The 22737-nt window shown below is 60.2% G+C and overlaps 4 protein-coding genes and 1 long non-coding RNA gene across 13 annotated transcripts; 2 read left to right on the top strand and 3 right to left on the bottom strand.

The window, feature by feature from the left end:
* Nucleotides 1-1678: 1678 nt before the first annotated feature.
* On the bottom strand, nt 1679-3088 carry STPG3 (sperm-tail PG-rich repeat containing 3). The gene is made up of 6 exons (XM_066259194.1): nt 2980-3088; nt 2716-2873; nt 2510-2660; nt 2310-2398; nt 1932-2223; nt 1679-1809 (listed from the first exon to the last, which is right to left on the bottom strand). Exons 1-6 carry the CDS (start codon nt 3086-3088, stop codon nt 1679-1681), a joined length of 930 nt encoding a protein of 309 aa, XP_066115291.1.
* Nucleotides 3089-6142: 3054 nt separating this feature from the next.
* Nucleotides 6143-9165, top strand: CIMIP2A (ciliary microtubule inner protein 2A). The gene is made up of 7 exons (XM_066255608.1): nt 6143-6198; nt 7213-7427; nt 7507-7769; nt 7862-7988; nt 8213-8307; nt 8618-8735; nt 9077-9165. Exons 1-7 carry the CDS (start codon nt 6143-6145, stop codon nt 9163-9165), a joined length of 963 nt encoding a protein of 320 aa, XP_066111705.1.
* TUBB4B (tubulin beta 4B class IVb) lies at nt 9158-11648 on the bottom strand. The gene is made up of 4 exons (XM_066255609.1): nt 11511-11648; nt 11112-11220; nt 10900-11010; nt 9158-10371 (listed from the first exon to the last, which is right to left on the bottom strand). The coding sequence occupies exons 1-4, from the start codon at nt 11565-11567 to the stop codon at nt 9311-9313; spliced, it is 1338 nt and encodes a 445-aa protein (XP_066111706.1). The 5' UTR covers nt 11568-11648; the 3' UTR covers nt 9158-9310.
* A 347-nt stretch (nt 11649-11995) lies between these two features.
* On the top strand, nt 11996-14032 carry LOC136322702 (uncharacterized). Of its 2 annotated transcripts, none has more exons than XR_010728853.1 (2): nt 11996-12372; nt 12865-14032. It is a non-coding gene; the product is annotated as an uncharacterized lncRNA (long non-coding RNA). The 2 variants fall into 2 exon arrangements; XR_010728852.1 differs by having other exon boundaries at nt 11996-12312.
* Nucleotides 14033-17375: 3343 nt separating this feature from the next.
* On the bottom strand, nt 17376-22657 carry SLC34A3 (solute carrier family 34 member 3). 8 transcript variants are annotated; one of them, XM_066255610.1, is made up of 13 exons: nt 22562-22646; nt 21717-21836; nt 21414-21503; nt 20919-21047; nt 20696-20839; nt 20506-20617; nt 20232-20427; nt 19993-20082; nt 19807-19891; nt 19540-19707; nt 19327-19443; nt 19115-19239; nt 17376-17956 (listed from the first exon to the last, which is right to left on the bottom strand). In XM_066255610.1, the coding sequence occupies exons 1-13, from the start codon at nt 22644-22646 to the stop codon at nt 17492-17494; spliced, it is 1926 nt and encodes a 641-aa protein (XP_066111707.1). In that variant the 3' UTR covers nt 17376-17491. The 8 variants fall into 8 exon arrangements, with proteins under 8 accessions (XP_066111707.1, XP_066111714.1, XP_066111710.1 ...); XM_066255617.1 differs by having other exon boundaries at nt 21713-21836; nt 22562-22636; XM_066255613.1 differs by having other exon boundaries at nt 21414-21527; nt 21713-21836; nt 22562-22636.
* Between the last annotated feature and the right edge of the window lie 80 nt (nt 22658-22737).

A 22737-nucleotide genomic window follows, 5' to 3' on the forward strand; every position in this document is an offset into this window, starting at 1 on the left:
GTAATTCCAGGTCCTGAGAAAGATGCGGAATTAAGAAAATAGACTCACTGAGAAAAGAGGATGGGATCGGGAGGCCTCTGCAACGCTGATGGCAGGGACAGAGAGCGAGAGCCCCTGGTCTGCTTTATTTTAGTGGAGAAAATTAAAGCCTTTAAGCCATATGCAAATAAGGAAGTCTCTGATACAAAGCCACTTATCTGAGGCATAAATGGGATTCCTCATAAGAGTACACCACCCACCTGACCAGTGGTGGCACAGTGGATAGAGTGTTGACCTGGAATCCTGAGGTCGCCGGTTCGAAACCCTGGGCTTGCCTGGTCAAGGCACATATGGGAGTTGATGTTTCCTGCTCCTCTTCCCTTCTCTCTCTCTCTCTCCACCCCCAAAATAAATAAATAAATAAAATCTTTAAAAAAAAAAAAAAAAAGAGTACACCACCCCACATCATGCAACAGTCATGGGTGTGGTGAAAAGCTAGAAGGAAATTGAAAAGATCTTAGTATTAAAAGGGTGGGGAAGAGCTTAGTCTTAAACTAAGCCTTAGGCTATAAGGACTTTGCCAGTTTACAGCCTGTTCCACACTGCTGCCCAGCAAACTCTTGTCTGGTCCCACTTCTGACTTTGAGCCCTAGGGATTGTTGATGGTGTGTCTATGAGCAGGGCTTTGGGTCTCCCCATCCTGGGCCAACCTCCCAAGACCAGAGCTCCCACAGCTCTCTGCTGACCACTAGCTGAACTGGTCAGCCGGGCCCAGCAACAAGCATCTGAAATCCCACTAATTCTCTCGGGTGCTGGGATTCAACCCCCCATCTGGTTCAGCCCTAGAGGTCATGCTAGGAATCCCTGGGCCTTGGCCTGTCTGCAGAAGAGTTTATGGACCACCATAGGAACAGCTGTTGCAGTCTTGGGCCTGCCCCAGGTAAAAAGCAGGCTGATAGTCCAACATCCAGGTTACTGCAAACAGGGCAGGGCCCTAACATGGAACGCCCAGGGAGTCTAGTGGCTGTGGCTCAGCCTGCACAGCCCTGGGTGAGTTCACAGGATATTTGGACAGGGGCTGGGGGAAATTGGGACAGGCTCTGACGAGCTGGTCCTCTGTCCTCTGGGCCCTCCCCAGGGGCTGGGCAGGCTGACCTCACCTCAAGATGGCAGTTCGGGGAGTCTGACCCCCACTTCTGCCCCAAAAGTCAGTTCTTCAGCTCAGCAGCCTGGTTCTTTGGTAGATGGGCAGTTAGCCTGGTCCTCTGGATGGGGTTACCTGCACTGCCCAGAAGGACCCCTTCCATATTGAGGTAGGCCAGAAAGTCTCAGATTGCCCCCCACGCATCCCAGAGAAGAGAGCATGTAAGGGGAAACTAAGGGAGACCCCGGCCAGGGCAAGACACATCTGCAAGACAGACGTCTCACTGGATGAGGGTGGCAGCCCCGCACACGGCAGAGTTCAGAAGAACCAACAGAATCTATGCAGTGGAGGTGGGCAGGCGGGGGCTTTGGGGTGGGCCCACCTTGTCCACAGCTCACAGAAGTGTTAGTCTGCTAGGAGGGTGTATTAGGGTGCCCAGAGGGCGAGAATGACAGACTGAGGGCACCGAGTTCCACAGGGAGGACTGCCAAGGCCCCCTGGGGTGGAGCAGGGTCCATGTGATCACTGGCCTGGCCGGGCTCAGTCCAGCGGGCTCTAAAGCGCACAGAAGGGGCCTGTGTCATGACGCTTGGGTCTTCTCACGCCCATAACCACGCCGGGCACCGAGGGGAAGCGCGAGTTATAGCAATCCTCCACGTAGTAGGCGGCTGGGCCCGGGGAGTGGGCTGCAGAGAGACAAGGTGGGGGCCCCATGCAGGCTATGACGTCAGCCGCTGCGCAGCCCTCACCTTCCGCGGGTGTCTGCGCAGCCGGGGCCTCCCCTTTCCGAGGCTACTACCTTCCTTACAGGATTTGACCCAGGAGGCAAGCGCGGGCGAGCGGCTCACGGAGAAGGAGAAGGCAGGCAGGCGCCGGCTCTTCAGGCGGTACCCGGGAAGGGTGTCGTAGGTGTTGGGGCTGGGGCGCTTCTCACCCGGGGCCTGCAACGTGGGCTGGGCACAAGGACCTGCACCCCAGGCCTGCGGCAGCCCCGGACGCGCGCGCGCCTCGGCTGCTTTGGAAGCGGAGCGGCGGCACCCAAAGCTGAAAGCCGGGACGGAAGGGCCGCCAAGTGGAGAGTAGTCGGCGGGCGATGGCCACTAAGGGGAAAGGATGCTGCTGAATTCAGCCCGACGCCCCCACCCCCACCCCCGGCCCCGCAGGACCTCGCGGCCCCGCTCTCCACCTTGAGCTCCCGACTGAAGTCGACTTTCTGCGTGAAGGGGCTTTCGCTCTGGAACCACAGAGTCTGCCACGCCCTGCGGCCACCGCCGTCTGCAGTGGGGACAGTGTCGTTGGGGGAGGGCAGGCCGGGGGGGGGGGGGGCGAGGCCCCGTTTGTGGGGCTGGGGCGGCCGTTGCGGTTGCGCGGGGGAGGAGCACGCACCGATGGTCGGGTGCTTGCGACCAATGCTGAAGTGAGGGTGCGGGGTGGATTCACGCACCGAAGCATCGGGCACCTGGTACTGGGTGGGGCCTGGGTTGTCCAGGTTGGTCGCGATTGGCGGGCGTCGCTCCTGCCCTGTTAGGAAACAGCCCTGGGACCTGGGTCCTCACTGCAGGCCCCTCCCGCCCCTGCCCGCCTCTCCGGACCAGACTGGAGAAGCCCCTCCATTTACGCAGCTCCTTCAGGATCTGGGTGCAGATCGGCGGGCACTCCCGCAGGGGGTCAATGTACATCCTGAGGCCCGCTGGGAACTCCTGCGATGCTGGGGAACACGTCTCCTGCCAGGCGGCCCCGGAACCTGGGCCTGACGGCACAGCAGCCTTGAGCCTGAAAGAGGCCAGCCTCCATCTACCCAGACTGCTGGCTGCCCCATCGAGCTGCTCCCGCCCCCACCCCTTGCCCTAAAAGTTACTGGGCTGGCACTAATGGTTGTGGCCTCAGGGGACCATGGGTCCAGTGTTGGCCTCCATTGATGTAAAAGTTTGCCAGGAATTTCACAGCCTTCTGGTCAAAATTCATTGTCGGGGTCTTCGGCTGCCTTCCACATGGCCACCTTGAGGCTCTGTGATCTCACTGGCCCGTCATGCTCCGCCCCCGCCCCCTTTGTTGCCGGGAATTCCGGGAGGTGGGGGGGGGGAGAGCATTGTTCAGCCCTGGAGAGGCTGAGGCAGTAGGATCCCTGGAGGCCCCTCCCTTGACCTACCAGGTGGGTCACCCTGGGTCACCTATGTCAGGAGGACCCCTACCCGGCCTGGGTGACTCCTGGCTTAGCCTCCTGTCCCCCCCTTCCTTGTCCCAACTGTTCTCCTTTTCTGGACTTTGGGGGTTACTCTATCAGGGCTTCTGGGAGACTTACACTTGGCAGAAGGTAGAAAAGGGAGTGGGTACTATGCCATGCCCAGCTGTGCAGGGCCACCTGGAAGGAAGCATTAGGGTAGGATGGAGGGTCCAGGGAGGCTCCCTGGAAGAGGAGGAAACCCTTGCAGGAAATCCATTCCTTCAAAAAGCAAAGCTGGCCTGACCTGTGGTGGCGCAGTGGATAAAGGGTTGACTTGGAAATGCTGAGGTGGCCAGTTAGAAACCCTGGGCTTGCCTGGTCAAGGCACATATGGGAGTTGATGCTTCCAGCTCCTCCCCCCTTCTCTCTCTCTCTCTCTCTCTCTCTCTCTCTCCTCTCTAAAAATGAATAAATAAAATAAAAATGAAAAAAAAATAGTTTAAAAAAAGCAAAGCAAGGTCGGATGGGTCGGAGTGGACTGGGCTGGCCTTAGAGGCAGCTCCGGCCGTGAAGTGCCTGGTGGCCCTGTCACGCAGCCCTGGCCGTGAAGTGCCTGGTGGCCTTGTCACGCAGCCCTGGCCGTGAAGTGCCTGGTGGCCCTGTCAGGGTTGAGGTGTGGGAGCCCACATTCTACTTGGGGGCACAGAGGCCAGAGGGTATCACAGATGGCTGAGGCTGCCCAGGCTGAAGTACGAAAGAATAGCCCAGCGGAGTGTGAGCCTGTCTGGGCACCAGGGCCCTCAAAGTGCCCTCTGAAGTTGACCAGCTTGTCAGCTCCAGCCCTGACCTTGGCCTAATCCACTGGCAGGGCCCAGTCCAGAACATCTCATCCTCTAAGCCCTGCCCACCCTGACCGTGTCTCTTCCTGTCCGGATCCCTCCCATCCAGCACTGACCCTGACTGGCTTTGGGAGGCACGCCAGATGAACAGAGACTCGTTTGAGGAAACACGGGTTTTATCAGGGTGAGGGGCTCGCAGCCAGTGCTCGGGGCCTCCTGTGCTGTACAGTATTCTCTGAGGGCAGAGTCGAGAGCAGCCACAGGCACGGTTTTGTGAACAGAGCTCTTATTGTTGGACATCTAGGCTAGCTCTGATTTCTCTCTTAACAAATACGGCCACGATGGATGACACTGCACGTATGTCTTCAGTTAAATGTCTACCGTTTCCTTAGGAGAGATTCCTAAGAGTGGAAGCAGTGGGTCGAAGTGTGTCATTTCTTGTATGGACTTGATCTGTTTACCTAGATTGCTTTCCAGTTAGCCTGCACCAAAGTAAAGATAATTCTCACCATCACCCTGCCAGCAGTGAGAAACTACCATTATCAGCATTGATTTGATGGACTTCAACCTTCTGTCCACATGTTTATTGATCACTTTTTTTTTTTTCTTAAGATGTTCACATTTTGTATGCACTCTTCTAGTGGGGTGGTAATTTCTCATACTTTTGTCATGTAAGGTTACACACACACACACATACACACACACATACTGCTAGCCTATCTGTTCATAGTACTTGTTGCATACTTTTCCCCCAGTTTGTGGTCTACCTTTTAGCATTGTTTATGATGGGTTTTTTTGGCATGTACTTGAACCTGCTAATCTTTTTTTTTTTTAGCGAGAGACAGAGAGACAGGAAGGGAGAGAGATGAGAAGCATCAAGTTGTGGTTGCGGCACTTTAGTTGTTCATTGATTGATTTCTCACATGTGCCTTGAGCGGGTGCTCCAGATGAGTCAGTGACCCACCTGGCTCAAGCCAGCAACCTTGGGTTTCAAGCCAGTGACCTCTGGGCTCAAGCCAGTGACCATGGGATCATGTCTATGATCCCATGCTCAAGCTGGTGAGCCTGTGCTCAAACTGGTGACCTCTGGGTTTCAAACTTGGGTCCCCAGCGTTCCAGGTAGATGTGCTATCCACTGTGCCACCGTTGGTCAGGTGAACCTGCTCATCTTTTTCCTTATGATATTTTGTATGGTTCAAGTCTTTCCTTACAAAAAGAAAGTAAGAATCAGAATTTGTCTAAAATGTAAAATAGCACCCAGCTCAGGGCAGAGACCTTTCAACCTCACTGTGGAGGGTTGTCACGTGTCTCTGAAGCTTCCAGGCCTTTTTTCTTTTCTTTTTTTTAGTGAGAGACAGACAGAAAGGGAGAGAGATGAGAAGCATCAATTTTTTGTTGTGGCTCCTTAGTTGTTCATTAATTGCTTTCTCATATATGCCTTGACTGGGGGGCTACAGCAGACCAAGTGACCCCTTGCTCAAGTCAGCAACCTTGGGCTCAAGCTGGTGAGCTTTGCTCAAACCAGATGAACCCACACTCAAGCTGGCGACCTCGGGGTTTCCAACCTCGGTCCTCTGCGTCCCAGTCCCACGCTCTATCCACTGCACCACTGCCTGGTCAGGCCTGCTTCCAAGCCTTTTGTCTGAAGAGCAGGCTTAGGTTATGTGAGGGACTGATTCCCTTAGCCTCTGCCTGGGGGCTGCTGGCTGCCTGGGGTTCATCCTGGACCCCACTCCCTGACAGGGCTGACTTGGGCCTCAGCTGCAGCAACAATCCCAGTTTTCTGAACCCCGAGGTCCTCGGCATCACACCTCCCAGCCTGTTGCCTGTCTGGGCCTTGGTGTCCCGCCTGTAAATTGGGAGCGGGAGCGCTCACAGGGTTAAGGAGGGGCCTGGCCCAGGTCTTGGCCGCAGTGGGGCCTCTTCACAATGGTTGCCAGGTAACAGGGACTCCTCCCAGGGAAGGGAGCTGGACAGGAGGCAGGGGCTGCACAGCAAAGGTGGAGTTGAGGCAAGATGACAGCCACTCAGAAACAGACCCTCTTCACGCCGGAACCTCACTATGTCCCTGGGTAAGCACAGGACTCCCGCAGGGAGAGGCTGAGGCAGCGGGCTCGGGCCACTGGTGAGGGGACGTCCAGAGCTGGTCTCCAGGGAGGGGGGTGAGGCCGAAAGGCTGAAGGGGCAGGAGGACTCAGGGGCCCAGACCGACCCTCCCAGCTGGTGGTGCCAAGGACCATGCCAGGTGGGCAGCACGTCAGGGGCCGAAAACAGGGGTAGTCGTGGCAGCTGGCGAAGGCCGGCAGAAAACGTGCCAGACGCTCACTCCATAGTGTTCCACACGCTAAAGGTGAGATAAGCATCAAGAAAACTGATCGTCATCCATGCCAGGCTGCCTCACGAGGCAGCCCCACCCCCCAAGTGAGATCCACAGAGGGTGTGTGCAGAGCTACACGCACATGTAGAGCCATGTGAGCAAGTGGGACGGTGGGCAGGGAACCAGACCGAACTTCACAGTGGTTCTGGAGGAAACAGTGGGACGGGAGAGACTTAAGCAGAGGGCTCCGGACCTCCGAGAGCTTCACGACAAAGCCCACGCCACTGCCCTCATGGCTAGGTGCCACTCAGCTCAGCCGTCACTTCAACCAGCAGCCCTCTCGCCTGCCTCCCAAATTCTGGTCCCATTCACTGGCTGCTATCTTCCTGGGTGGCAAAAGTTTGGGCGGATCCCTGCCAAACCTTCCCAGGGGTACCACCTGGTATACAATGGACCTCCCTGTGCCTGGGCCCAGACCCTGTCACCATCCCTGTAAATGCTTCCAGGTAGCTCTCTGTTCGGTCATCTTTAAGCCGCTTGCTGCTGTTGGACGACTGGGTACCAGGGAAGGGGGGGGGTGTTGGTTATCTGATGGTGGTGGTGACGATGCAGGTTCAGTGCTTGGCATATGCTACCCATTCGAGCCTCCAGAGGTCCAGAGCCAGGTGTCCTTGCATCCTCTGTTCCGAGGTTGGGTACCTGGCCTGGGCCTGGCAGGATGGGTCCTGTCCTGGCCCACTGACCCCACCTCCTCTTCCTCCCTCTGCAGCTATGCTGGCTTTTACCCGCAGCTGCGCTACCAGGTGGGGAACACCTATGGGCGCACCACAGCACAGCTGCTCACAGACCCCAGCGTACAGAAGAGCCCATGCTCCGTGCTGTCACCCGTATCCAAGCCCAAGTTTATCGAGGACTTCAGCAAGTCCAAGCCGCCTCCAGTACCCTGCCGTGAGCTGACAGAGCCTTACATCCCCCACTGCACTGGTGAGCTGGGGTCCCACTGCTCTCCGGCCCTGCCCCTCCCTGCTGCCCACTGTCGCTCACAGCTGCCCTGTCCGTACAGGTCTGAAGCCCTACAAGAACTTTGAGAACCTGGGCCGGTTACCACCCCAGGACCTGGACGCTGAAGGGCCGTCAGGGGTAGAGAATGTATCCAAGCAGATCCTGCGGCCTGCTGGCATCATGCCCTACCCCCCGTACCCCCCGTGCCCACCAGGCAGGAAGGGGGACTCCAGGGGCCTCGGACACCCAGGCTTGCGGCTGGCGTATGGGGAGGAGGGCTGGAAAACCCCCACTGCTGCTCACGAGGCCCCTGAGCGGTACCAGGTAATTGGGAGACACGCTGGGACCAGCCTTCCCCACGCAGGACTCAGAGCCGGGGCTGGGGTAGTCACCTGCTCCCTCCTTTCCTGTCCTAGCTGTACCACTGCAGGAGGGACGAATACCCACCCCCAGCCCACCAGCAGGAGACATTAGATGTAGGCAGGTTCCACAGGCTACCCCAGCTGGATCACCCCAACCTGATTCAACGCAAGGCCATCTCAGGTGGGTGCCTGGGTTGGGAGAGGGACAGCCCCCCTGCCAAGGCCCCAGGGGCCAAAGCAGGACGAGGGTGAGAACAGGTGAGGAGGGGTGCCCACCGGCCCTTCCCTTCCCGGAGCCCTTGCCAATGTTTAGGGAATGAAAGGAGCCTGGGAAGACTGTGACCCCGCTGGGAGCAGGCAGGTGGTGGAGACCTGGGGTGGCACCCTGACCTCTTCCTCCCCCAGGGTATGCTGGCTTCATCCCCCAGTTTGCGTGGGTGATGGGCATGAACTACCGCGATGGGGTCACACAGGCCATGGATCAGTTTGACAAAAACCAGGTACGCGGACATCCAACCTGGAGGCACTCCCACCGCCAGGCCTCTGAGCAGGCAGTCCTCAGCCAGCTTCCCTAGAAAGGCTCTGCCTAGCCCTCTTCCTAGGAGACTCCCCCCACCCCTTCACCCCTGGGTCAGGTGCCAGTCTTTGCCCTTTGGTCCAGGTCTATCTAGGCTTCCTGCACTGGAGCCTTGTGGGGAGGGAAAGACAAGACCCCTGGGCATTAACCAGTCAGCACCAGCACTGCCCCACCCAGGACAGTTTGCTGCCTGGTGGAGGGAGCACATGGCAGCCACACCTGTCCTTTCCCAGTTCTTGTTTAGAAACCCCTTCTGTGCCCCGGGCGAGAGGCTGCCCCGAACACACTGGCCCAATACCACCATCTACAACAGCCAGGGCCTGATACCCTTCTACATGGGATTCATACCATGTAAGTGCACTGATCACCGTGGGGTCAGATGGCTGGGGCCCCTTATGCTGTTCCACAGGCACAGGGCAAGGGTTATGTCCCTGGGGTCCCCTGACACAACATCCCCTTTTCCTTAATGTGGAACGGACTGAGGACCTCTTGTACTAAGTCCAAGACGAGCTGCCTCCAGACAGCACTGGTCTTCTGGACGTTCAGGGTGGACAGGCTAGGCCTGCCTTCAGGAGGCCAGTCCCCAGGGTAGCAAGGAAACCCCAAAGCCTGTGCTGACATGACTGCCCCAACCCACCAGCAGCCACTAGCCCATGACAAGCACAGGTCAGCTGTTTGGTTGCCTTTTACAGCCAGGCAAAACCACTTTGCGCTGACATTTGGCGACAGCACCCGCAAGGCCTACCAGAAGGAACTGGAGAGGAGAAACCAGACGCTATGAAAATGCTTTTAATGGGGTGGCATCTGTACAGCATGTGATGTCAAGACAGGAAGACCAGGTACACAGTGCGACAGGGCTATCAGAGAACAGGTGTGAGTGAATAAAGAGTTCTCACGACTCCACGCTTTCCTGGTACCAGACAGCTCTAGGCCACCTCCTCCTCGGCCTCCTCCTCAAACTCGCCCTCCTCCTCGGCCGTGGCATCCTGGTACTGCTGGTACTCGGACACCAGGTCGTTCATGTTGCTCTCGGCCTCGGTGAACTCCATCTCGTCCATGCCCTCGCCCGTGTACCAGTGCAGGAAGGCCTTGCGCCGGAACATGGCTGTGAACTGCTCCGAGATGCGTTTGAACAGCTCCTGGATGGCTGTGCTGTTGCCGATGAAGGTGGCAGACATTTTTAGCCCCCGGGGTGGAATGTCACAGACAGCTGTTTTTACGTTGTTGGGGATCCACTCAACGAAATAGCTGCTGTTCTTGTTCTGAACATTAAGCATCTGCTCATCCACCTCCTTCATGGACATGCGGCCCCTGAAAACAGCAGCCACGGTCAGGTAGCGGCCGTGGCGGGGGTCACAGGCAGCCATCATGTTCTTGGCATCAAACATCTGCTGGGTGAGCTCGGGAACCGTCAGGGCCCGGTACTGCTGGCTGCCCCGACTGGTGAGGGGAGCGAAGCCGGGCATGAAGAAGTGCAGGCGTGGGAAGGGCACCATGTTGACGGCCAGCTTGCGCAGGTCAGCATTGAGCTGACCAGGAAAGCGCAGGCAGGTGGTGACCCCACTCATGGTGGCTGACACCAGGTGGTTCAGGTCACCGTAGGTAGGTGTGGTGAGCTTCAGGGTTCTGAAGCAGATGTCATAGAGAGCCTCGTTATCAATGCAATAGGTTTCGTCTGTGTTCTCTACCAGCTGGTGGACTGAGAGGGTGGCATTGTAGGGCTCCACCACAGTGTCCGAAACCTTGGGCGAGGGCACCACACTGAAGGTGTTCATGATTCTGTCCGGGTACTCCTCCCTGATCTTGCTGATGAGGAGGGTGCCCATCCCAGACCCAGTCCCCCCGCCCAGGGAGTGGGTCAGCTGGAAGCCCTGCAGGCAGTCACAGCTCTCCGCCTCCTTCCTCACGACGTCCAGCACCGAGTCCACCAGCTCCGCGCCCTCTGTGTAGTGTCCCTTGGCCCAGTTGTTCCCGGCACCACTCTGACCTGCAAGGAGAGCAGCTACTAACTCCTTGGCCAAACAGATGTCTCCAATGACCAGTGAGTCAACAAGGCAAGGTAATATGGTACAGGGTGACACTCTGTCAGGGAAAGCTCACTCTGCAGGTATAAAGCAGATGAACCCCAAATAAGGCAACAACCTGCCTAATTAAAAATTAAGCTGGGGTCGGGCTGCCACGGTTTAACAATAAGCCAGCCCCTCCCACCGCCGTCCCTGCCAACTCCGAAGGACAGATGAGCCGCCACTGCCTTCACTGCAGGGAGATTACATCGCGCTCCTTCTCAGATCGGACAGCTGGGCCTTCCACCCAAAGCTGCTTCCGAAGAGGGATTGAGTGACGCACAGGGGGAGGAGGGCGTGCACTGGGGGCCCGCTTCTCCGCGAGGTACAGTGCGGCTCACAGGTCGGTCCTCCACTCGGCCGTTCGGAAGGTAGTGGTGACCTTGGACACCCCTTGACCTTTGAGTCGTCCTGGCTCCCAGGGCGCCACCCAGCCCCCCTCCGCGGCTCACCAAAGACGAAGTTGTCAGGCCTGAAGATCTGCCCGAAGGGTCCCGAGCGCACGGAATCCATGGTGCCCGGCTCCAGGTCCACGAGCACGGCGCGGGGCACGTACTTGCCACCTGGGCGGGGGTGGGGGGCAGGGCAGGAAAGGCGTTAGCGGAGGGGCCGGCCGCCGGGCGGAGCGGCAGCAGAGGTGGGCTCAAGGGGCGCCAGGTCTCACCAGTGGCCTCGTTATAGTACACATTGATCCGCTCCAGCTGCAGGTCACTGTCTCCGTGGTAAGTGCCCGTCGGGTCGATGCCATGCTCATCGCTTATCACCTCCCAGAACTGCAGAGAGACGCGGGCGGGCGGGCCGGGCTGAGTCACGCCGGCCGGCGGTGCCCGGAGCCGGCCCCGCCCCGGACGGGCGCGGCTCTCCCCTCCCCCTGATCCCCCGCCGCTGCCGGTCCGGTCCCCGGAGGCCCCGCGCCGACGCCCTCGCCCGAATCCCGGCCCGGGGTCCCGCTCGGGGCCCGCAATGCGGGGGCGCCGCCCGCCGGCTCGCCGCCATCTTCCCTGTCCGCCTGCCTACCCGGCACGCCCCGCCCGCGCTGGGCTCCCGGCCCCCAACTACGCACCTTAGCGCCGATCTGGTTGCCGCACTGGCCGGCCTGCAGGTGCACGATCTCCCTCATGGCGGCGGCGGCGGCGGCGGCACGGGAGGAGAAGTGAGAGCGAGAGCTGAGGAGCGGGCGCGCAGAATGGTACAACCGACGCTTCGCCAACGCTTATAAAGCCGCCGCGCCCGCCTCCGCCAGCCTCCTACTGGGCAGTCAGACCGAGGCTGGCAATGGGGCCTCGTTTGATTGGCTGCCAGTTCGTCAATCGAGCCGCTTAAGGCCCGCCTTCCCAACTTCGCTCGCTGTGTATTGGCCAGCGGAGGCCTCCTCTCTCCCTATCAAAGTTCCCCCCCACCTCGCACGGCGATGCTCTGTCCATTGGGCGTTTCAAATGATTGATTTGTCCCCTCATTGGCTGGCTCCGAAAAGCACGCCGACAGGCTGGCGCTATTGGCTGCGCGGGGCCAGCGTCCTGGTAACCGCCGCAGTGCCTCGGGCGCGCGCGCGCGCGCGGGGGGGGCTGCGGTGCGCGTGGGGCCTCGGACCCGCGAGGCTGTGGGTGGGTGCCGCTGCGAGCAAGCGTGCCCGCGTCCCCGCAGTCCCGGTGGGCGAGCGCCTTTATAGGAGAGGCCGCTGCCTTGGATCGTCGCGAAACGGGGGCGGGCGCGCGTGACCGTGGCCACCCTGCGGGGGTCTCGGAACAGAGGAGGGGCGCGAGGCCATTCACAGAGACTCACAAGGGCTTGGAGGCTTAGAGTCCGCGGCTCCGGGTCCGGCCTATGTGTGGAGTATAGGCCCTCCCCCACAACCATACGTAGAGGTCTGGAGCTCAGGGCGCCCCCCTCCTGGGTTCCGCGCGCCCGTGGGGGGTGGCGGGCAGGTGAGGAAGCGCGTGGGCCACTGCACCTGGGCGGGAGCTCGGGGAAGGGGGGCCAGCCGGGTCCCTGGCCCTGCAGCCTTGAGCTTGTTGTGGAGACGGCGCTGGCCCGGCTCCCGTCGCCCTGGTGCCTGGGCCCCAGCGCTGCCAGCGCTATGGAGACAAGGGCGGTGCCCAGACCTCCCTTGGTGTGGGCGGCCCCCATCTGCAGGCTCCTGGCCCTGTTGCCTCAACTGTGGTCGGCAGTTAGACCTGAGCCGAGCCGAGGCCAGGTACAGAACGCCTGCTGGGAGGAAAGCCCGGGTGCCTAGCAACATGCCAAACTGGGAAAACAAGGACCTCTCTCCCCCAGGGTAGCTTTTCCTCCCTAGCATGTTGCTAGTCATGCGGGTTAGACCCCCTTCGAGGGGGGGGGGGGCAAACAAGGGGGTCAGAGAATAAGCAGCCCCCCAGGAAGGTGAGATTAAATACATCTGGGCCTCGGTTGTGTTTCAGCTCCAGGCCCAGGAAAGCAGCAAAACCAGACAAACGATGCCATGGCTGACACCGGGAGCTATGGCTGACAACCAGGACCTGCTACACTGACTAATGACCCCTGAAAGGACTCTCTTGGAAAGCTGATGAATATTCTATTAAGATCCTCCGTTGGGACCTCAAGTGTGGCTGCCTCTTGAGCAGGAGCACGCCTACTATGCCTACCACGCCTTTACCCCACTCCCTTCCCCCAGGCGTTTTCCTTTCTCCCAAGCTCCAACGGGCCTTGCGTTTGCCTCTGTAACTTGCTTCTTGGGCCATTTGTTCTACAGTCCACTTCTACCTCTGACTTTCTTTCTTCCTTTCTCCTTTCCCTCCCTCCCTTCCCTCTTTTCTTCCTTTTCTTCTATACTTCAACTCTTGACTTTGAATTCATTCTTAGCCAGAACTCAAGGTTGCTGAACAAGGTCTGGTCTGATTCCAATCATGGGTAACATTCTGGCACTGTTTTCGTTGGCAACACAGCCATGGATCACCATGTCTGGGCTATGTTTGGGGGTGATGGGGGGGCGAAACTTATGAAGGAGTGATTGCACCTTTAATATATTGCCTTAACCAACAGTACGCTTGCATTATAAAATTTTGTAACATTTTACAAAGGATAGTGTTGGTCAGATAAGTTTGTAAATATGATATATATGTTTGCTCGCTTATAGTTTGCATTGGGTGTGGGGGACAGGCTGTAAAGCAGGCAGGGATGTTGTAGCTTAAGGCTTAGTTTTAAGACTAAGCTTTTCCCCACACCCTTGACTGTTGCATGATGTGGGGTGGTGCACTCTTATGAGGAATCCCATTATGCCTCAGATAAGTGACTTTGTATTAGGGACTTATTTGTATATTGGCTTAAGGGTTTTGATTTCTACACTATAAAAGGAGAGCAGAGAAAGGCTACGTGGAGGAGAGGAGAAGCAGCCAAGATGGCGGAATGCTGAAGGAGAAGCCAGTTTGTGCAGAGAGAAGGAGATAGGGAACAGAGGTGAATAAGGCTGGTGAGGTAGAAACCTTTGATTTAGGAAACTCGGATAAGTCAGTGGCTTTGGGAGCCCTGAATGGAAAGGGAAGTGTTTTCCCACTGTGTGTATTTCTCACCCACCAGATGTGAGCTAGGATTAAAGCTAATGGCCCACCAGTTCTTGGCTCCGTTGTTTCATTACCGTCTGTCCAAATCAAATGTGAACCTGCATGGGCCAGGCGGCTGTGATGGTGGCCGCAGCTACTGGCTTTACAGATAGGTCACAATCTGGGGTCTGTACTGGATAGTCTTCCTGGCCCTGGCCACTGGACTTTTCTTTTTCTTTCTTTCTTTTTTTTTTTTTTTTTAGAGACAGAGAGGGATAGATAGGAACAGACAGACAGGAACAAAGAGAGATGAGAAGCATCAATCATCAGCTTTCCGTTGCGACACCCTAGTTGTTCACTGATTGCTCTCTTATATGTGCCTTGACTGGGGCTACAGCAGACCCAGTAACCCCTTGCTTAAGCCAGCAACCTTGGGTCCAAGCTGGTGAGCTTTGCTCAAACCAGATGAGCCCACGCTCAAGCTGGCGACCTCGGGGTCTCGAACCTGGGTCCTCCGCATCCCAGTCCGACGCTCCATCCACTGCGCCACCACCTGGTCAGGCACTGGACTTTTCTTGATTCTGGTTTTCTTGGGACACTTCTTACCCTCCTTTGTCTCTCAAAGTGAGGGTGTGGCAGGCAATACCTTGTTCTCCTCTTTCTGGAGGGAATGAGTTCTCTTGGCCTGTGATCCAGAGTACCAGGCAGGGTACTGCGGCAACCTGGGGCATTATTACAGCATGTCATCGCAGCAGCTGCCTCTGTGGGTAAGCTGTTGGGACAAGCAGCACACTGGATACAGGTGAGCCTTTGTATGCCCTGGAGAGTGGTCTGCAGCTCACTCCTCAGGATTGCAGTCCAGCAGGGCCTTGGGTACCACCAGCCCTGTCTCCCACAAAACGGCGAAGAAGGAGGGCCCGGCCTCTGTTGACCAGAGGCCATGGCATGTGGGGTATGCGGGGTTACCACCTGTCATGCTGGGTCCTCACAGTGACCTATAAAGTAGCTAGCTTAGCTGCCCAAGCAGCTGTGACCAGGCCCTGGTGCTGCAGCAGGGAGGCCATTGAGCCTCATAGGAGAGTTGTCACAAATCGCTGAAAAAGGGAGAAGCTTGGACCCCCCCCTCCCAGTGAGCCATGCAAACAAAGCCCTGCCAATGTTGCCATTTGAGATGTTAGTCAAAGCCCTCTCTCCCACCCAGGCTGTGTAGCCCAAGACCCCCCACTGGAAAAGGCCCCTGCTTCCTGAGACCAGTGCCCAAAAGGGCTGGCCGTTCAGCACGGCACCCCCACTTTAGCGGAGCAAAACAGGTTGAGTCGCTCACCTAACTGGGAGCCCTCGAGATCCCTGTGTCTACCTTGCCCCTCCCACTGCCCCGGCAGTGGTGGACACTGGCCGGCAACAAGACAGCGGGACCCTCTCTGTGGGTCTTAGGCCGAAGCCTAAATACTATGGCTGCTGCTGCTGCACAGAGCTGGGCGGGAGAGGCCCTGTAGGTCCCTCCCCTCAGCCAGGGGTGTTCCTGCCACAGTGTGGAGCAGTGGGTCAGCAGTGGTCTGTGGCCAGGTGGGAGGCCAGCGGAGAGGGCACAGGGAAGCCCAAGCAGGGCCGTGGGAGTGCTGGACTCCCGGCCCTCGTGCTGCGGCCAGCAGCTGTTGCAGACACATCCACAAGGATGGCTTTGTTTACTAGTGGCTACGGTCCCAGTGGGAGGGTGTGTTACCTCTAAGCTGGGCAGCAGGCAGACAGTCATTTGTGGCCTCAAAGGACCTGGTGGCCAGCCTTTGTGGGCGGCCTCACCCGCCCCGGAAGGAGAGGTGCATGGGGTACTTTCTTCCCTCTTGCTGACTTCCCAATCTCCCCAGGGAACTGGCCAGACTAGCCCCTCCCCAGGGAACTTCCATTGCAGGGACCATGAGGCTGATGTCAGACCCAAACGAGTGTCCAGGGTCACATAAGTGGGGGGAACCCAAGCTGGGGTGACCCGGCATACCACACGTGCCATGGCCTGTGGTCAACAGAGGCCAGGGGTTTTGCTCCCACCAGGTCCTTCATGGCTCCCAGAACAGAGGTTAGTTCCCTTGGTGAACCCTGGCTCAGGAGGCCCAGGAGCTGATTGGGGGAAGGGGCGTCTTGGGGTTCACAGGGATGGTAATGGACAGAGGGCCTGGGGACATGGGGTGGGGGAGGCAGAGGGAACCTGATGGACAGGGGAAGACTGGACAGTACGTAACAATGGACCCTGGGCTACCCTTCCGTCTTCCGGACCACTCCCACCTCTCCCAGTCCATCTGACCCGCTGCCGCAGCTGACTTTGGAAATAGATGGCACACCAGACTCCTGGCCAGTGCTGTTCTCTGGCCCCTCTCAGGGCATGAGGACAGGGAGAGAGACTGAATTCGCTGAAGCTTTCTTTTCTAGTTGGTGGCGTGGAGGGTCGGGCTGGGCTGGGCTGGGCTGGGGTTGTGGGCAGCAGCCCTGGGTTGGAGGAGAAAGAGGCCCCAGGCAGCTTCCCTGGTGTCTGGTTACTGGCTGGCGCAGACCAACCTTCCTGTGTGGAAACCCAAAGCGCCACGGCAGGGAGGGGCCGGGGGGCCGGAGCCCTCTCCTTGCCTGCAGGTGCCACCCCAAGACGAGTGGGACTGCACGCTCAACCTGGCGGGAGGGCTTTGCCCGCCTCGCACGCAGCCCGGGGACTAGGCGGGGCTCGCGCGTGGGCTCCAGGTGCGGGCGGCGCCTGGGGCAGCTGCAGCACCAGCTTCCTGGTAGGTCTCCGGGGCTGAGCAAGCCTGGCAGCCCGCTAGGCAGTCCAGGGTGCCCAGGGACCCAAGCGCCGGCTCTCCCGCCGCCCCCGCCAGCCCTGCTCCCTGCCCGGCCTGGAGAGAGGAAGAAATAGCAGAAGGGAGAAGGGGCAGAAGAGGCGCTTCGGGGTCCCCCGACCCCTTATCTCACCCCCCCCACACACACACACTTGCTGAGCCTCAGTCGCGTGGCACCCTCCAGGCCGACCAACCACCGTGGGGCTGGACGGCGGAAGGGCTGCTCGCGCACGTATCCTCCGGGCATCCGGGCGTGGGAACCGGCCGTTTCTCCCGGCACCCACCAGGAAGGACCCAGCCGCGTTCAGGCTCCCCAGTCCCCAGATTTCGACTTCGGGAAGTCTCCACGCTCCCAACCGCCGCTTGGTGCCTTCTGTCCGCGGGGAAAAAACAAACAAACAAGAATTCCAGCCTGGGGCTCAGGGGTCATCTGTGTGTCCACACCCGCGGGGGCGGTCAGCTCCCACGCAAGGTCGCTGCAGACCCCCGAGTGTCCGCTAGAGGGCAGCCAAGGCGTTACTCCAACCCCAAGGAAAGGTGGGGGGATCCCCGGGCAGTGAGTGAGTGTCCGGGAGTCAAGAACACCCACATCTGGGTCACAGCTTCGTTTATTTGCTAAGAAGAGCCCCTCTGACTCAAAAGTCCACTACTCCTGGGGTCCCCCCAGCGAGGGTCCCCAGAGCTCAGTGGGGGGCGGGGACGCCCACCCCTCACAACTGCTGGGAGGCCAAGACCTCGGGGTTCTCGTAGCAGTGGGCCTCCTTTGCGGTGGCAGGAGGGGAGCTGCAGGCTCTGCAGGGACAGCAGCGGCTCACCAGGCGGTCCCAGGGCTCCAGAGAGTGGAGCCAGAGGGGCAGCCAGGCCCAGGACCGCAGAGGGCGGGGCAGCCAGGCTGGCCGCCGCCGCTGCAGGACGTTGATCAGGATGACGAGGAGCACCAGCGCCACCAGCGGCCCCCCGACCGCGGCCAGGACCGTGTTCCCCGCCAGGGAGAGCCCGAAGGTGGCCAGGGGTAGCAGCAGGAAGCTGAGCAGTAGGTAGGCGACCGCCACCCAGCGGTAGCGAGCGGTCAGGTCCCCGAAGCGTTTGGCCAGTGGGATGGGCAGCCGCAGGACAGGCACCACGTACCACAGCAGGATGCCGGCCACATTGAAGAAGAAGTGGATGAGGGCAACCTGGAGGGTGGGGTGGCATTGACACAGGGTCCCTTGGGCCCCTCAGGTTGCCTTGACCCTCCCCACCCTGGCTGGCAGAAAGGGTGCTAAGTCCAAAGTCAGTCTGGGGTCCTGCTCATTGGCTGAGACAGGCCACCTGGGAGGGCAGATTCCGGCCAGGTGTGGGCGTGCTCTTCCTGCACTGCCCCTTCGCTTTGGGGATAACGGCGGCATCATCAACAACCCCATGGATCTGACTCTCTTCCCCCCTGGGGCTGGCTTAGCCTGCCTCATGCCTAGTGACCCTGCTCCTTCTCATCCCTCAATGGGCTTGGCCACCCAGCCCCGGACTCTGGCCTAGCTCCTGTGGGGAGGAGCTGCAGGACCCCACGTGGAGGAAACACCTCCTCCATCCAGGGGCTGCTGGACTTGAGGAATTGGTGCTGGTGGGCTCAGTCTGGCGGGCTTCCTGGAGGAAAGTGGAGCAGGGCCCTGCACTGGGAAGGTCTGAATGAACAGGTGAAAACTGGCCAGGGCTCAGCCTTCTCTCTTCCTGTGGGCAGCAGCAAGACTGGGCTGTTGGCAGCTGCACCTGTCTGGGCACCCGGGCAGAGGCGGTAGAGGAGGGATGCTCAGCCAGAGCCATGGACTCCCAAGAATAAACAGAACTGGATGGGATGGGGTGCAGGGCACAGCTCTGAGGGGCTAAGGACAAGCTTCCTGAGGCATGCCCTGCCCAGCACAGGGAAGGCAGACCTTGGCAGGAACACCACGTGTTGTCCAGTAGGGACCAGTTGAGTTTAGGTGACAGGTGGGGGACAGTATCCTGGAGGTAGTAAGAAGAAAGGGGCTCTAGGCCCCCCCAGGGCCAGGAGGCCTGGAAGGAACACACAGCCAGGCGCACAGGATGAGAAGGTGCGGAGGGCACCTCTGGATCACACAAAGCTGCAGGGGGGACTGGGGGGATCCCAGAGATGTCCACAGGATCTCTGGGGTCCAAGGAGATGGAGCAGCTTATCCGAGCAGGCCCTTGGAGGTGGGTCCCAGAAGAGCTTGAGCCACGGCTAGCCTGGGGCAGGTCTTGCACTTCCTGTCTGCAGGGCTTGATGCAACGGGACTGGGGGGCCCAGGAGAGGGGAGGAGGGAGGGGAGAGGGAGAGGGGAGAGAGAGGGCCGTACCTGGAGGGCACTGAGCAGCATACTTGAGGGGCTGGCCAGGGCAGCCAGCAGAGCCGTGGTGGTGGTGCCAAGGTTGGAGCCCAGTAAGAGGGGGTACGCCCGCTCCAGACTGATAACCCCGACCCCTGGAAGAGACGAAAGTCCCTATGGGGCCTTGAGCCCGTGCCCCCACATCCCCGTGGCTGGGCTGGGTGCTGGCCTACCACACTCACCCATGAGCGGCACAATAGCCGCTGTGAAGACACTGCTGCTCTGGAGCACGAAGGTCAGGCCAGCGCCCACCAGGATGGCCAGGTAGCCGCTGAGCCAGCTGAATGGGAAGGGGAAGTCTGGGAAGGGAGGAGAAGCTGGGTCACCCCTGGCCTGGCCTCTCCCTCCCTTGCCCACACCCCCACCCCCGGCTTCTGTCCTGTGTCTCGACGCACCAGCGTTGATGACGGTCCGCACAGCCTCAGCAATGCGGCCACGCAGTACGGAGTTGAGCAGTTTGACGATGAGGACCAGGCAGGTGCAGAGGACAAGCAGGGAGCCAGCCAGCAGGATGAAGCCCACAGCCAGGTCTGTGAGCCCTGTGCCCGCGAACAGGTGGTGGCCTGGTGGCAGGGCAGCGTGGGTGAGCAGCGGAGCAATTGTCATTGTGTAGGGTGGGGTGGGTGGTGGGTCTGGGGGGGGGGGCAGGTGCTGGGCCTCACAGGGCAGCTGCTCCATGGTGGCCGAGCCATTCATCACGGGGCAGGGGCCGGAGGTGTTCACACAGTCGCTGCTGTTCCCTGGGGTCTGGCGGGGGGGGACAGGCAGGGCCGGCTCAGGACAGGCTCAGAGCCAGCGGGAGCGGGCAATTCAGCAAGGTTGGAGGGTGGCGGTGAGAGGTGCCTCACCATCTCTGCCCTGGTGCCACACCACCGCTTGATGAGGCTGCTGTTGGTGGCATTGCCCGTGGCACTGCTGGTAATCACCTCGGCATCTAGCTGTGACAGAAGGGAGGGAGGTGACCTTGTGCCGCACTCTCAGGAAGTCGCCCGGAGCTCAGACCATGGCGGGGCCCAGACCCTTCTCCTCTGACCCCTCTGCCCAGGCCGGGGCAGGCGGGGGCCCCCGGGGCAGCCACCCTCCTCACCTGCACAATAAGGTGCGTGAGCGGCTGTGTCAGCACCTTGAGGATGTCGGGCGTGCGCCCCCCGGGCTGCAGGCTGGTGGTGTCCAGAGCCAGGGCACTGAGCTTCTCCAGCAAGCCCGCCGCACTCTCCAGGGGCAGCAGGATCAGCACCGTGAGCCAGTTGAAGATGCTGTGCACGGCGGAGCCACCGAAGGCCCTGTGGCCACGTGGAGCAGAAAGGGGTCGGTCGCTCCGCTTCCGGCCTTGAGGGCCCCCCGCCCTCCCTGCCACTCACCTCCGAAACTCATCCCGATCGCCCGACTGCGCCATAGAGACCAGGGTGCTGGTGATGGACGTGCCCACGTTGACGCCCATGATGATGGGCACGGACGCCCGGACGGTCAGCACTGTGGGGGTGTGCCGCGTCAGCCTCCTGTGCCCCACCCGCCCACCACTGGCCCAGGATGGGGGTGGGGGGCACTTACACTTGGAGGCCACCATGCTGACCACAATGGAGGAAGATGTGCTGGAGCTCTGCACGAGTATCGTGACCAGCACCCCGATGACCAGTCCAGCCACAGGGTTGGAGAGCACTACGTTGTCCTTAAAGATGTCCCCAGCCACCTTACCTAGAGCCGGGAGGGAGGTGCACTGAGGCCATGAAGCCTGGCTGCCTCCCTGCCCCGGCCCACCGAGCTGGTCACTCACTGCCCAGCAGCTGGAAGGCAGAACTGAGGATGTCCAGGGAGCAGATGAAGAGGTAGAGGTTGCCCAGGAGCCCACAGACCTTGAGGAAGCCGATGAGTACCCTCAGCAACCTGCCGGCCGTGCTGAGCTCTGAGGACACACGCAGGGCTTTTCTCAGCCAGCCCGACCCCCCCTGCCCTGCCAGTCTGCCTCCCCCCCCCCAGGGCAGGCCCTGGGTTCCCCTCCTCTGCTTCTTTGCTGAATGGCCAAGCAGATAGCCCCTGGGGCCTCCCAGAAGCCTGCCAGCAGGAGGGGGAGGAGGGGCAGGCTAGGCAGGGCAGGCCGCTGAGCAGAAGGACAAAGACAAGGGTCCCCGGATAGTGGTCTTCGTGGTGAGTTGGTTCCCTGTTGGGGCAGACCCCCTCCCTGCTCTCTCTCCCCAGGGACCCCCTCCACGCTCAGAACCTGAGGAGTCAGAGCCCCATTTGGCCGGTTCCCGGGCGCCTCCAGACCTACCTTTCCAAGACTGGCCAGTGTCCTTCAGCTGAGGGAGGGCCCAGGGGTCCATGTCCCCCTCTTCCAAGGCAGGGGCAGAACTGGAGGACCCTGTAGGGGTCGGGGTCAAGTTTCCTGGACACCCCCAGGTAGGGCATAAGGGAGTGGGGGAGGACCGTGGCCCAGGGGCTTGGGGTAAGGGGCTGAAGCAGGAAGTGGGAGGGAAGGGGGCCGCCAACTGATCTAGCTCTGACAAGAGCTGTCGGGAGCCCCCTCCCCAGCCACCCAGAGCAAGGGGTCGAGGACTGGGTTCCTGATACCTGCATTTCCTAGACTCTGGTCCACCAGGCCAACCGTGTCCAGAGCAGAAGGGTTGACCTGGCCACCAGTGAGGGAACTCGGCATGGATTTTGGGCAGGGACAGACCTAGGCCCAAACCTGGATCTGTAGGGTGGGGTGGTGGGGCAGGTCAGACACCTCTCCTCCTCCTTGCCCCGCCAGGTCCCTGGTTCCCCTAACCTCAGAGGCTGTCCTCCCCCCCCCTCCCCACCCCCTGCCGGCCTCGGTGACCTCCTCCTCCTCCTATCCGCGGAGTATGGCTCTAGTGACCTCAGACGGCTGTCAGGCAAGCGCAGTCCAGTTTCAGGGGCAGAGCTGAGGGGGCCCTGGCTGCCTGGCTCCCTCGCTGGTCCTGGCTAAGAAGCAGGCCTCGTGGGTGGCCCAGGGCGTAAGTGCTGAGTGAGGCACTGGCCGGAAGTGCCTGGGAACCTGGAACCCGGGGACCTCTTCTATCAGATGTCATCGGGGCCATTGCAGATGGTCCCGGCTTAGACTTTGGCATTTGATACCAAATGGTGCCGTCTCCGCTTGATAAGGGCCGCACCCCCGGGGCAGGGGGGCAGGGCACGGAGCTGAGGTGCTCCCCTCGAGCTCAGGGTTCCTGTCCTCAGCCTAACGGGTCTGCAGCCCCCATGGAGTGCTCTGCCTCCACTCTTTCCCTGTCCTCCAGGGCCTGATTCTGGGAGGCTTTCTGTCACCCTCCCTCCTGCTGGCCCATAGGCTGGTCTCTCCTTGTCCTGGGAGGGGTGGCGGTTACGCCCTGGGCCCGGAAGTCACCCAGCCCTGGCCCCAGTGTCCCTGGGCCTCCTCCTGGTTCTCGAAGCTCCTACCTGTGTGGGTCGTAAGGGGGCACCTGCGGGGAGGAGACACAGGGCGGGAGCAGCTGTGGGTCAAAGATCCGTCCGATGCACACATGACCCGTTGTGTACTGATCCCCATTAATGTTTACCCAGGAGCAAGGCCCACAGGAGTCCCCGTCAGAGCCCCGGGCACCTGCCCTGTCTCG

This window comes from Saccopteryx bilineata, chromosome 2 (genome assembly GCF_036850765.1).
Source record: "Saccopteryx bilineata isolate mSacBil1 chromosome 2, mSacBil1_pri_phased_curated, whole genome shotgun sequence".
NCBI classification, from domain to species: Eukaryota; Metazoa; Chordata; class Mammalia; order Chiroptera; family Emballonuridae; genus Saccopteryx; species Saccopteryx bilineata.

Bases quoted from the DNA above. Each gene is read 5' to 3' on its own strand.
- SLC34A3 (XM_066255610.1), bottom strand. From the start codon at position 22,646: ATGTGTGCATCGGACGGATCTTTGACCCACAGCTGCTCCCGCCCTGTG. The intron at 21,504-21,716 runs GCAGGTATCAGG...CGACCCCTACAG, and splicing joins TGGACCAGAGTCTAGGAAAT to GGTCCTCCAGTTCTGCCCCT. The intron at 19,240-19,326 runs GTGAGTGTGGTA...CGTCTCTTCCAG, and splicing joins GGCTATTGTGCCGCTCATGG to GGGTCGGGGTTATCAGTCTG.
- STPG3 (XM_066259194.1), bottom strand. From the start codon at position 3,088: ATGAATTTTGACCAGAAGGCTGTGAAATTCCTGGCAAACTTTTACATC. The intron at 2,874-2,979 runs AACTTTTAGGGC...CTGTGCCGTCAG, and splicing joins ACCATTAGTGCCAGCCCAGT to GCCCAGGTTCCGGGGCCGCC. The intron at 2,399-2,509 runs GTGCGTGCTCCT...TCCCCACTGCAG, and splicing joins TCGCAAGCACCCGACCATCG to ACGGCGGTGGCCGCAGGGCG.
- TUBB4B (XM_066255609.1), bottom strand. From the start codon at position 11,567: ATGAGGGAGATCGTGCACCTGCAGGCCGGCCAGTGCGGCAACCAGATC. The intron at 11,221-11,510 runs GTGCGTAGTTGG...GTCTCTCTGCAG, and splicing joins GCAACCAGATCGGCGCTAAG to TTCTGGGAGGTGATAAGCGA. The intron at 10,372-10,899 runs GTGAGCCGCGGA...CTCTCCTTGCAG, and splicing joins GCCTGACAACTTCGTCTTTG to GTCAGAGTGGTGCCGGGAAC.
- CIMIP2A (XM_066255608.1), top strand. From the start codon at position 6,143: ATGACAGCCACTCAGAAACAGACCCTCTTCACGCCGGAACCTCACTAT. The intron at 7,989-8,212 runs GTGGGTGCCTGG...TTCCTCCCCCAG, and splicing joins TCAACGCAAGGCCATCTCAG to GGTATGCTGGCTTCATCCCC. The intron at 8,736-9,076 runs GTAAGTGCACTG...TGCCTTTTACAG, and splicing joins CTACATGGGATTCATACCAT to CCAGGCAAAACCACTTTGCG.